Source organism: Anopheles coluzzii, chromosome 3 (genome assembly GCF_943734685.1).
Source record: "Anopheles coluzzii chromosome 3, AcolN3, whole genome shotgun sequence".
Taxonomy (NCBI): domain Eukaryota; kingdom Metazoa; phylum Arthropoda; class Insecta; order Diptera; family Culicidae; genus Anopheles; species Anopheles coluzzii.
The window spans coordinates 26,806,104-26,819,684 of record NC_064671.1 but is presented as its reverse complement, the minus strand read 5'-3'; the positions used below and the strand labels follow the sequence as shown (position 1 = coordinate 26,819,684).

Here is a 13,581-nt window from a genome sequence, read left to right as displayed (position 1 = left end):
CACCAACACCGCAGACCCACTAATATTCACCGGTATTCAGTCCACGCACATCGCGCACACTTACAATCACACAAATCATCCTGACACGTCTCAAGAAACGAAGAACACCGGCGCTGAAACAACATTAGTAAATAATAATTGCACTTACCAGACGATTGTTTTTCCTACAACAAACAATATTTTTTCTACTGAGGCAGTGCTTGACGAAAGGCGCACGCAACTTAATGATCGTGAAACCAAAACAAACCATCGCCAAAGAACGGACACTACACTCACACAATCGCACGGCTATCATGTCAATTCTACAGGGGTCGCCTGCCGTAATAATACTGACGAATTATTGTTGCTGTACCAAAACGTTAGAGGATTGAAATCTAAATGCAATCAAGTATTTGACTATGTTTCTACAACCCACTATGACGTTATTATCCTGACTGAAACATGGTTGGATTCAACGATTGATTCCTCGGAATTGTTCCCGGATAATTATACAGTGTATAGAACAGACCGCAGCAGCAAAAATAGTAAAAAATCAATCGGTGGCGGGGTTCTCATTGCCGTTGCTTCACACCTACGTACAATACTTTGTCCTACACAGGATACCGTTGAGCAACTCTGGGTAAGAGTTTATGGTAATAAACGTACTTTTATCACGGGTGTAGTGTACATTCCTCCAGATTTAGTAAACAACACTACTACCATGCAAACTATCTGCTCCACCATAGATAATATTGCTTGTGCAACCACCGATACGTTTCTCCTATTCGGGGACTTTAACTTCCCCAATCTTTCCTGGAACACCGATGATTCTAACGTTCCTGCACTGCGAATCAATTATGAGAATTCACGAATTACGGACAACTGCCGCTCTTTGCTTGACTGCATCTATAGTAATGGGCTTTCTCAGATCAACTTTATACCTAATGCATCGAATAACATTCTCGATCTCATAATTGTCTCTGACGAGATCCTACATTATTGTGCCCCACCGGTGGTGTCACCTTTCCCTATGGTTGCCGTTGATGTTCATCATCCTCCTGTTGAACTACACTTAACTGGTGCTGGCAATACAGCTCGTTCCTGGCGTTCTACCGCACCAAACCGTGAGTCCGGCACACGTAACTACAGGCGAACTAACTTTATCCGTCTAGCTGAACTGCTTCAATCTACTGACTGGTCTTTCCTGGAAGGTAATCCGGATGTTAACTCAGCATTGGAACTATTTAACACAACACTACTGGCGCTTATATCTGATTGCTGTCCTCTAATGCCACCGCGTCGCAGTCCACCATGGTCTGATGCACGTTTACGCCGTCTAAAGCAAAACAAAGCGTCATGCTTTCGCTTTTACAGTACAAATGGTACACAACACTCCAAATTAAGGTTCATTGCTGCCCATAATGTATATAGAAGCTATAACAGACAACTTCATACTCGTTATCTCATTCGAGTGAAATTCTCGCTCATCAGACACCCAACACGATTCTGGAGGTATGTTGAATCAAAACGCGGTAACAGCTCGCTCCCCGATGTTCTCAAATATAACAACGTCTCCACAAGCAGTAAGGAAGGCATGTGCAACTTATTTGCTGATCGTTTCAAGGACTGCTTTACTACGGATGATGCAAGCTTATCATTAGAAGCTGCTTTAAATAATGTGCCCCGTGATGTTGTTGACATTGATGTACGCGATATTATTATCTCGGTAGATACTGTACTACGTGCTCTGCAGCAGGTCAAAACCTCATACAACCCTGGACCCGATGGTATTCCTACGGCAATCCTTGCCAAATGCCGCGAATTTTTAGCAGAGCCTCTGTCTCAAATCTACCAACTCTCTTTTGCACAAAGTACTGTACCCACGGCCTGGAAATCCTCTGTGATGTTTCCGGTGTACAAAAAAGGAGATAAAAACTCTGCTGAGAACTACCGCGGTATAACCACCTTGCCTTCTTGTGCCAAGGTGTTTGAGATCGTCATACAAAACTCGCTAATGTATCACTGTCGTTCTTATATTTCTACACGCCAGCATGGTTTCTTTCCTCGACGCAGTGTTACCACAAACCTGGTGGAATTCGTCTCCAACTGCCACGCAGCCTTTACTTCCGGAGCTCAGATGGATGCAGTATACACTGATCTTAAGGCTGCGTTTGCTCGTGTGAACCATCGCTTGCTGTTGGCTAAGCTCGCCCGGATCGGTCTCTCTACTCCGCTGGTGAATTGGTTCAGGTCCTATATCTCTGAACGTAGCTACTACGTACAAATCGATGGTGTCTCCTCTAAGGTTTTCGAGAGTTCATCTGGCGTCCCTCAGGGCAGCAACTTGGGACCACTGCTGTTCTCGCTTTTTATTAACGACGTCACACTGGCCATTACGGAAGCAGATTGTCTGCTTTATGCGGATGATGTTAGGCTGTTTCGCATCGTACGGAACACTTCCGACTCTCTTTCTCTGCAAAGATCGATTGATGTTTTCTCTGACTGGTGTATCAATAACGACCTGCTAATTTCTGTTGATAAGTGTACGTCAATGTCTTTCTTTAGAATAGCTAGTCCGATAAGGTATATCTATAGCATATCAGGGACACAACTACCGCGGTGCAATACGGTCAGGGATTTAGGAGTCACCCTGGATCGCAAACTAGATTTCCGACAACATTACTGTGATATTTTAGACAAAGCTAACAAAATGCTAGGATTTATTCGTCGACATTCGAGAGAACTTAATGACCCACACTGCCTGTTAACTCTGTATAAGTCCTATGTTCGTTCCATCCTCGAGTTTAGTTCTACAGTTTGGTGTCCGTTCTCTAGTGTTTGGTCCAATAGAATAGAAGCTGTCCAAAAGAGAGTTACTCGTATTGTCCTACACTTCACTCCGTGGCGTAATGTAACCCCTCGTCCATCGTATCATACTCGTTGTTTGTTGTTTGGTCTGGACACACTTGCTAGGAGACGTGATAATGCCCAATGTACGTTTTTGTCCAAACTTATTGTCGGTGAGATAGATTCGCCAGAACTACTGGCTAGAGTCAACATAAATGTCCCTCCTAGAGTGTTCCGTAACTACACACTAATAAGAACTGACCTTACAAGACGTGCATACAGCGAGAACGACCCAATGACTGCGATGGCCCGTAAATTTAATCAGCGTTACATTTTATTTGACTGGCACCTACCTACTAGATTCTGTTGATCCGTTTTGTCATTGTACACTGCGTTAGTTATTTAAGTTTTAGTTTTAATTCAGTGATAAGGCCGCTTGTTTGGCCAATCACTTAATACAATAAACAATAACAATAACAATAACAAGACAATTTGAATACATTTTTTTAGACGAATTGAAACTGTCAACTCGAAGAAAAGTCCTGTAATATTACTTGGCTATAATTGTCGCATGTTGTTGAAACCTTTGAACAAAGAGTCAATTTAGCATGAATAATTGGTTTTTGTGTATGTAAAACATGAAAAAGGACATACATTCCTAGTAGTAGAATATATTCCTCCGAAGATTGATATGATGGTATTTAAAACAGATTTATTTAATTCATTTTACCATTTCCATTTGCATCAAATTAAAGCTTTTTTTGTTTGTTTTTCAACCCCTCACAAGTAAAATAACATAGCAAAATTATATTTAAAACACTCAATTCAATTTAAAGTATAAAGGAGAAGAACGGTTACTTTGCTGTTCTAATACAATAGAAATATAATTGAAGGTCAGCTTTTCAATATTTAAAAATGCCGAGTAAACATTGATATCTTTAAGTCATTTATTGTTAACAAATTACAGTATACTCAGTAATAAAGCTCCTGTTTCATTACTCTTTATATCAATATATTCTACTCACCATATAAATTTCAGGTTTTATTCTAGCAAAGATTTCAAAGAAAACTTTTTCAAGACTTTTATTTTGTCTCCAACTTCCTTACCATTAGTTTTCGCGGAAAACCACTATGATAGCACGGCCTCTGTTGAACAACTTTTTATTGTGATTCGTCAATAAAATAATCAGAAACAAAAGCTTTGTCGTGGAAGCTCACCATCGATCAATTGGTGAGCTTCCCACAATCCCTTCCTAGCATTATATTACCTTTCCTATTTTCCTTTCCTGTTGCATCGTACTCATGCCACCGGTGTGCTGGAAAATATTTCACTCCGTGATTGCATACAAAGTGCATTTGCATTAGTCCTTTAGCCCCAGGCCAACCCGCTTGGAAACTTGATTAGCCTGTGCACATTATTCGAAGTGCTATCCATTATGCGCTTTTCTTTCCTGCTAGCGATAAGAATTCCGGTGCCTGCAGATGAATAAATACGCTCCGATAGGCTGATGAACACAGCCGGCACAGCAAATTGATAATTGATGCAAACGCAACCTTCCCATCGGACCCTCCATGCCATTTCTCGCCCAGGCAATCAATTCCGACAACCGTCCCACATCGTTTCGCAACGTCTCGTATTTCATCGGATTGTAATTTCTAGTTTGTTCTCTTGAAGTGGAAAAAGAGGAAGACTTACTCTCTCCCAGTGCTTACCAGATGATAATTCTGTTAAAATATTAGCTACAACCAGTGTGTCACACTGCTGGGCGGAAAAGGTGGAAGGAAGATCCAGTGGGGAAGCAGTGAAACGGAAAGCCTTCTGCCACAAGCGCCAGCCCACCGTGGAGAACAACATGGGCGGAAGATAACAACATGTAAACATAATCATTTGCATGTCATGGATCAAAACCCTTCGGTGGTTCCGTGGGAAGAGCGAGGAACGGTTCCTGTTTAGGAAAGCTACATAATGTCTCGTACATTTCATTTGTGATTGAGTATCTTCCTGTGTAAGTCTGTGTGTGTGTGTGCTTCTTCATAATTATATGCAGCCGATCAAGGGATGCAGTGCAGGTCATACATCACACTTTCCGTGTACAATATGTGATTAGAGTTTGGGGTCAATCGTAGCCCCTGCATAGTACATACGACTGTCTATGCATGAGCTTCTCTGTAATGGTGTCTGACCTGCAGTATAAAGGTTAAAGTAGGTCGATTTACAAGGCACTGTCAAGAGTGAATCTGAAGAGGAGATCCAGCCAGGTCAAAGGCGGAGTGGTAATTTTCTCACCTTAATTTCATTTACTCAAACGCATCAAAGGACAGCCTACTCACCGGTTGGTTAAATGTTTGACATTATGATTCTTTATTTCGACTTAAAACACTAGTGTGAAAACATTCGTTTCAGGAACCCGATGTGATGCGCGGACGTACATCATTCCATCGGAGAGTGGGAGTGTGAGTGTCTGCTTGCTTTGACTGGAGAGCCCTTCCTACCGTGACGACCTGTGACTCGGTGCATAACGAAAGCAGTTCATTTCTATGTACATAGCAACCCTGAACAACCAGACACGTGGGTGGCTCACGGGGCTGACGTCTAGTTCGGAATGATTTACTTGATGCAATTTCCACAATCTTCGTGCTACACTAGGTACAGCTGGCTTTTAAGCTACCTTTGAATTGATTGAATGTGATCATCGGTTGAGGAAAGCGCCGCAAATGTAAAAAAATAAGTGTTTGTTTGTGTTATGACGTAGAGGTCAAGATAACATCAACACATAATTTAGACCCTATAATTAAGTGTGAACAGGGCAGTAGGACCACATGATGTAGGTGGTAGCGCTCCGACTAATATATCATATTTTGATGCTTATTGCTTACTTACTGACTTATTCGGCGCCATAGCCGCTTTGAGGTCTTGATCTCCTGCAGGAGTGTCTAATATCGCTCTCACGATCTTTTGTCTACCACGATTCGTCTACCAAAACATATACAGTAGCCTGTTACAGTATAGTTAAAATTTGCCGTTTGAATGTCTTTTGCTTGAGGAACTTTGAATAAAAATTTGTCGACAGGCTATATATTATTTTTAATAAGCATTAAAAACTGATGTTTTATGACATGGTACTGAGGCCTAAAATAAAATAAAGGGGTTCAGGACAGAAAAGAAAACAAAATGTCAAATATGTTTTAAAAGTAATCTCTCAAGGAGGTTAAGATACAGTCAAAATTTAATGGAATAATTAAACATTTTTCTTTTCTTCTTCATTTTCATTCTTCTTTTTTACTAGAACAAAACTGGAAAAGAAAAATCATTTTTCCTGTCACACTACATTCAATAACTGATCAAAGCCACTTTCAAGATATCCAACAAGTTCAGCAGGAAAAGAAATAGAATTGCAGGTAATTTAAACCAAACTAGACCGAGTGTAAATCCTCTTTCGTTCAGAATTCAGAGTTCCCTTATTTAGAGTCAACAACTGTCTATTTCCACCATTAAAATGCTCCCCAATCACAGCGTCTATCCCTATCTATTCCTAACCGTGTCCACAACATACCTTAACACTATCGTGACTTAATCTAGGGATGCCTAACGGTTCCCTCGCCGAAAACAAAGCAGAGATACAATAGAGAGACAGTGAACTCTTTCCCTACCAGCTGCCCTCGCTCGTTTTCCGCGCTCTAAAACCTTCGTGCTGCGATAAAAATGCAGCGAAATAGTACGATCGATCCCATCGACTCCATCGGCGCAGGAAGTTTACCCGATCGGTACAAACCATTAAAGCTAGTGTGGCAGTAAGTTGTCACTATGCGACGTCCACCTGTCGTCAACCTGTGCTAATTGGGCACGCGGGCTTGCTGCGAAATCGTCTTGATCGTGTACGATTGTGACCCAATCGCCCGAAACTGCCGTTGCGTCACGGTTTTCATGTGCCCGAACACCGTACGACTCACAGTGCCTTTTCTTTCAGCATCTTACCGACCGCGTGCGGCCGATCGAACGATGACATGATCGCGCCAACGAACCGCCGGAACAGCCGCCCGGCCAGATAGTGCAGTGCGGCCAGGAGAGCGATGGCCAGCAGCACCGCCGCCCCGACCACGTCGTAGTAGTGGTACACCAGGAAGGACATGTGAGCGGCAGGATAGCGATAGTGATCGGCACCGCCGTGCCGGATGACGTACTCCGTCCACCAGACCGCTTTCTCGACCGGGCGCATCGGTTGATCGCGCACCAAGCGTCCCAGCCGGGCCACGTTGCGCTTATACCTGCGCGAGTTCGGTGTGTGAAAGATTCGTTTCGATTGGATTGAATCAGAGCGAAGCTGAAGGGAGGTGTCGAAGTATGGTACACTTACCGCTTGTTGCTGGCGACGTCGAGAATGCACTCACGGAGCGATTCCACCGTGAGCCGCTCCATCCACACCGAGCGGCCGATGCCCCGCTCGGTCACCTTGTCCGCGTTGCCAAACTGATCGAAGTTGAACGGTATCACGACCAGCGGGACATGTCGGTCGATCGCTTCCTCCATCGATTGCTGGCCGCCCTGCATCACAAACACGCGCACCTTCGGATGGGCTGCATAGGGAGGTAGAAAGACGGAGATGAAGAAGAGCAAAGATTGTGTGAGACCATGGTTGAACGAAAACCGAGAATCTATTACACCACTTATCGCTCAACAGCACGCCATTGACAGTGACGGAGTTATTTAATGTTTACCGTTGGTATGTTTCCCCCTTTTTGGTACTGTGGCTCTGTGCTTAGTTTTTTTTTTTTATCCGAAATATGTTGTGCCTCCTTCCAACCGTGCAGCGTTTGCTTTTGGCTGCCGTTTTTAAGGCACCACTCACATAACACACCCTTCGCCCGTGAACGGGAGATAAGCGACATTGCATGACACCGTTCGTTTTGCCACAAAAGATGCACCTTTTATCTAACCGCGTCTAGCCCGGTATCTAACCTTTCTCGCCGTGTTACAGATTTTACGCTTGCGCCAAATGGACAGACGCAAAAAAAAATGGATTAAAAAATTCACAACAATCAAAAGTATCTAATTTTATGATTGTCTAACAGCTTGAAAAATTAAACATTAATACTGCACGGAGCACGGAAAGTTTTCACTTTTGGCAAAAGAGCGTTTTGGCGAATTTCGAACATATGTCAGATAATGCCGTATACATTAGCGGGCTCGTTATGAAAGCATAGCGTCTGCATCACACGCCTATTGCTACGCCCGCATTACAAAGTCGGTGTATGGGCACGGTCGGTGTGTCGTTTTCATTTCCGAAGCATTCATTATTCATCGCTAGCGTTAGCATAAACCAAACCAAACAACTGTATCATCTTCTCACAGCATCATCTGCACGTATGGCATTGAAAAAGCTCGCGCCAAAGTCACCACAAACGGCGAGCTTTAGCAGAGCGTCGAGGGCAAACAATACTTTACATAATTAATTTCTTCTTTCTCGTGACGTGCGCTTTTAGAGCAGCCGTACAGATGAGTCGTTGCCAGGGGAACCTGTTTTGCCACCGGGACACCTTGGGATATATGTGTCGAACAATATAGCACGTCCAAGAAGGTCGTTTCCTCACGGCGAACTTGACATCTTCGGTTCGCCCAATTTTGCATCCGAAATTGGGAGCCTAAGCTTCGACGGTTGTTATGCAATCGAGGAGGAGGCGAATTTATAGACCAATCGAACGATTGTTTTGGCGGAGAAGTTGTGTAGGTTATCTGCGGCCCCTCCCCCCGGTGAAAGAACCAACAATGCTAGCAACCAAAAAAACCTGTTTTGTGTAGGCAAATTCACTGCAGCGCTTGCCAACTGGGAGAGTCTATCGGATTATCATATCGAACGTCTTTGCACATTCAATGTCATGAGTCAGCAGCACGATAACGGCGACTGAAGGTTAGTCTAATGCCAAATGTCTGATGATCAATAGCACTTCCACCGATATGGAAATGTCGATACGAGCAAGTGAAAGCGGTCGGACTCGCGCCTACAGAGGACTCCCGAATGAAAGTCCCAAACTACAGATCCAGTGAAGTCGTAGCTACTATCAAGACATTGCGTACGAACGGGATACGGTTTCCCTATATCACCCTGACCTGCACAACAATGAGTGTTTTTGGAGTGAGTTGGCTAGCTGAAGGTGTACGCCGTGCGCCAAATGATCAAACGTCCCAGAAAGTGAAATCAGTGATGTGGGCGTCGGCTTTTTATTACTCCTTCGTTTGAAGTTTGGGTTTATAGGTGATTTACTATTGCAAACACCTGTGCCAACTGTGCCGAAGGTAACGGTCGATAGGATTAAAAGGCTTTTAAAGACGTTACTCGGTTGCGTAGTTGAACAATTATTGTCTAGTATATTACCGGCACGACCGTGAGTAGGTCATTACGCCAAGACGAAACGCAATATTCAGGTTAGTTACTGATTTCCGATTAACTAATGTCATTTCAGCAATCCAGATATGACTCGAGAAGGCTCTCGGATAGTAGATACAGGTGTCATTACATCAACATTGACTACGACGTTGTTTTGATTAGCACTAAGCGTGCGAATTGAATCAGGTACATCACTTTCTTTCCAAGAAGTACACGGTTTTACCCGACTTCAACAAATTCGCTCCAGATGATTATTGACCCCGATCTCGAGCACGTGAGTAAAGATGGACCACTTTAACCGCGCCAAATAGATGTTGGATGATCATGCGAATTTTCGATTCTGTTCCGGAAATCCCATTTCCACCCTCGTGTTTGGCGTTGGAATCAGCAAACGCTCTCCGTACCATGTGCGAATTGGCAACTTCAACAACGCTCGCGTCCCACTATCGTTAAACAAATGTCAACACACTGCCAACGAGGTGTCTCCATTGAGAACGATGCCAAGTTGGGAGAAGGCAGTGCAGTTTCATAAAAGAAGCAACGGAGGCATATTCCAGTTAAGATAACCCATTTGTTTGCAAAAAGCTAAAACCGCAAGTAAACCAAATGACGAGAGGCGACCTTGAGGAATACTCACAAAAAATCCTATCTCCTGACCAGGTGCACACGCGCGGGTCGTAAAACGAGTCAGTTGCCATGTTTTAATGTTAATCCAGTAATGAGCATTACTTTTAAGCGTCAATTAAGAGCTGGGCAACACATGAGGCAGTTATGCTAAGCCCGCGCTACATCGTCGTTAGATAAGCTAATAGTGAGCACTTGACAGTGACATCTATCCATTAACATATTAGCATTTTTTGTTGTTTGGAATGTCTACCAGCTCCTTAAAATGCTCCTCCTACCACTCTATTTTTAAAACACACCCAGACATTAAGATGCTCCTCTAGGCAACCCCCGAAAAAGAGAGTACTCAGTTTACACAACACCCTCGGCCAAAGTTAGTTGTCGTCAACTCGGCCCCACGGGAATGACGTGAGTTTGGTCCCTTTTCTGTATTCCCTTTTTTTGCGCTGTGCTACAAATATTGTCCCTCCACATTACCTCACCGGAGCAGCGGTTGAAGGCGTTCATGGAGCCGAAGTGTGAAAAGTTGATTCAATACAAACAACACATTTTACACTGTTTCCATTACCCTCCTACTTGTCGCTGCTTGGAGATCACTTCTGCTAGAGTTCGTTAGATGTTCTGGAAACTTTACCACACACACACACACACAAACACACACACACACACACACACACACACACACACACACACACACACACACACACACACACACACACACACACACACACACACTCGCCTCCATTTTCCCGCTGCCGCCTCCACTTACCTAAAAGATCCTGCTGCGGTAACCAACGCTCCATCCGAATGTTGGTCGTCCCGTTCAGGTCTAGGTCTCCATCATGCTTCCACAGCACATCGTACTTGAGCGATTTAAACACCTCCAGGAACAGGTTGAGATTGTGCTGATTGAGCGAATCGCTTCTGATGAGCGTCCCCAGGCTGAAGTACACCACCCCATGCACCGACCGGTCCAGATAGGTCTGCAGATCCGCCGGCAGCGCCTTCGGGGGCTGTATGTGCATGAAGCCGAGCTGGATCGCGTTTGGCACCAGTGGTCGCACGTAGCCGAGCGTCGGTTCCGCGTTCACCATCAAGAAATCGATCCGGCGCATCAGCTCCCACGAGCGCGTCATGTTGCTGCCAAAGTTCTGCTCGATCATCCGATCGAACACGGCAAAGTCGGTCGGCAGGATGTGGTACTGGATCATCAGGTTCGAGATGACGGCTTCGACGCGCTGCAGGAACGTCAGGTCGCGCGTAAATTTGTGGTTCATCTCCGGATGGGCGACCACGTTCATCACGTTGCCGATCGCTTCGTGGCACATGCCCATCGAATCGATCGAGCTGATGCCGATCATCGGCGCCTGGAACAGCTCGGCGAACGCGTACATCGGCGTGAACTGGTAGTACTCCACGATCACCACGTCAAAGTGTGCGTCCCGGCTGTGGATAAGCGCCTGCACGTCCGGATGGGCGAGCTGCGCCTCCAGGAAGAGTCGCGTCGTACGCCGCAGCTCCACCGCAATCTGGTAAAAGTTCATATTGCGCTGCTTCATATCGACCACGTCCAGGTTTTCCTCCACAATCCTGTACGCGTAGCTCCAATCGATCACGGTCACGTTCGGATGATCCGCCGCGAACGGATCCGTCGTCATGATCGTGAGCTCGTGGCCCCGCTCGATCAGTCCCTTCATGAACGCACGGTACACTATCTGGTGGCTGCGGGCTGGCGACGGAAAGATGGCCAACACCCTAGCGCCGCAGGCTGGGGTGGGCATCCTCGTAGCGGCCAGCACGAGCAGCATCACCGACACCGGCACAGTTCCCTTGTATCCCCACATGGTTCACGTCTTTAGCACAGAGAAACTTTTGGTGCACCCGTTTTTTGTTTTCTTCGGCAAAGAACTCACTCTCGGTGGACACAAACAATTTTTCTTTTAGGAAGACGACACCAAACTTCACCATCAAACACTTTTCACCCGGCCAGGCTTACTGATGAGCTTTTCCCAGCAGCCCCCAAAACAGTCCCTTTATCTCGCCTAAGCGCACCGTGCCGTACGACCGTCGTTCAACTAAAAGAGCCATCTAGCGATCGTGTCGATTTTATACGACCGACTCGGCCGCCCCACACATGTTCACACGTTCGTGCGCTCGTGAGCCACACAGGCTGACCACACGGATCGGTGTGATGTTGCACGGAGCGGATGGGGAGCTCCCAAAAAATAGAGTGTTAGAGAAGTAAAAAAAAAACACACACACACACACCCGTCAACCATCTGTGAGCTGTTGTCGCACGACTAGCGCAACGGATTTCTTATGCTTCGCTGCACGGGGAGGGCGATGCCAACATAGGTGATTGCTATCATGGAACGAATGGTTGTGCGATATGGTCAATATGACTGCCCGAATCATAGAGAGATAGAGAGCGAGAGCGAAAGTAAAGGTGATGCAAGTAAAAGGTAAAGAACTGATTTGCAATTTCGGAACAGGTGCGTGTGTCGGAGGAGATCTTTTCTTCTGTTTACCAACAGTTTTTGAGTAGGGCACCAAATAAACGAAGCTACCTAGTTATGTCATCTTCGTCGTGCCCGACATTGAAGGTCAATGCTAGATGCATCCCACATGGTTGCGTTTTATGAATGATTAAACACACATGCCAACCGCTCCCTCGCGCTGGGTGAAGGAAAATAATGCTTGGATCATAAAATTTAAGCGCTTTGTTGTGGTCTGGTCTGTCTTAACCTCGGGTTGAAAAATTGCCAGTGGCTATTTTGTTTGCTATTGTGGAAGTTTCGAGCTATGAAGCTTAACATCACTCACTGCGGGGACATCTCAATCGTTAAAGCAATGATTGACGCTATTTATTTTTAATCTTCAATATATTTCTAACGGAGTCCAATGGGTATGACACACATTTCGGAGTGTTTTTTTTGTAAGCGACGAACCTTTGTTTATTTTCAACTAAACATATGTTAACGCGTCCAATAAGCTCAATATCAAAATATAACGTCGGAATTTCAAGTCTCGTACGAAATAAAACAGAACAATTATGCTTAACAGAACAATTATGCTACAGTCCTTCAAAGAGACCAAATAAATTGTGCCCTATTTCAGGCTCTATTGAATTAACTGAACAATTCATATAATGGTAATTAAATTTTGATTTTTTTAGCGAATAATGTGTAAGTACACTGTGTTAGGCTTGGTGCCTTGGGGTTCAATATAATTTACTAAATAATACAGCTAGACAAATATAGATTATATAATAGTTCACAGGTACATGTATTGGCTTGATAAATGACTTCATATTTAAACTTAAATGCTCCAAAAACCTATACGATATAGATGAAATATAGCGAATGATCAAAGAGCATATATAACAAAAAGCTCTTGAAACATAAAATAAGGGTTAGTTATTCATAAACTTGCGTTATTTAAAAAAAGCTATATCTTTTGATATAGAACTAAAAAAACGTTGTTGGAAATAAAAGAAGAAAAATATGTTTTATCATGTTTGTTTTGAACCAAGCCAAAATAAAATTTAAACACATTTAAAGTTTATGCATTTATATTTTTCATATTAACGTATTAAATAATCATATAATCCTTATCAGAGCTAAAACTTACTGCAAATGAGGTATAAAATTAATAGGGAACCAAACAATAATCTTCTCACACACTCCCAAATCAAACGATGTCCAAAGCCTAAGCACAAATTCACAAATTCTCACATTTGTCTTATTTC

At 44.1% G+C, this 13,581-nt stretch overlaps 1 protein-coding gene across 1 annotated transcript; it reads right to left on the bottom strand.

Moving 5' to 3' along the window:
• Positions 1-5,164: 5,164 nt before the first annotated feature.
• On the bottom strand, positions 5,165-12,652 carry LOC120958710 (UDP-glucosyltransferase 2-like). Its single transcript, XM_040381688.2, has 3 exons — positions 10,603-12,652; positions 7,182-7,401; positions 5,165-7,092 (listed from the first exon to the last, which is right to left on the bottom strand). Exons 1-3 carry the CDS (start codon positions 11,675-11,677, stop codon positions 6,774-6,776), a joined length of 1,614 nt encoding a protein of 537 aa, XP_040237622.2. The 5' UTR covers positions 11,678-12,652; the 3' UTR covers positions 5,165-6,773.
• Positions 12,653-13,581: the final 929 nt, after the last annotated feature.

What these genes read in the sequence shown, in the direction of transcription:
- LOC120958710 (XM_040381688.2), bottom strand. Translation starts at nt 11,677, where the DNA reads ATGTGGGGATACAAGGGAACTGTGCCGGTGTCGGTGATGCTGCTCGTG. An exon ending in ACCGCAGCAGGATCTTTTAG is followed by an intron (nt 7,402 to 10,602) that starts GTAAGTGGAGGC and finishes CTCCCTATGCAG; the next exon opens with CCCATCCGAAGGTGCGCGTG. An exon ending in GACGTCGCCAGCAACAAGCG is followed by an intron (nt 7,093 to 7,181) that starts GTAAGTGTACCA and finishes GAACTCGCGCAG; the next exon opens with GTATAAGCGCAACGTGGCCC.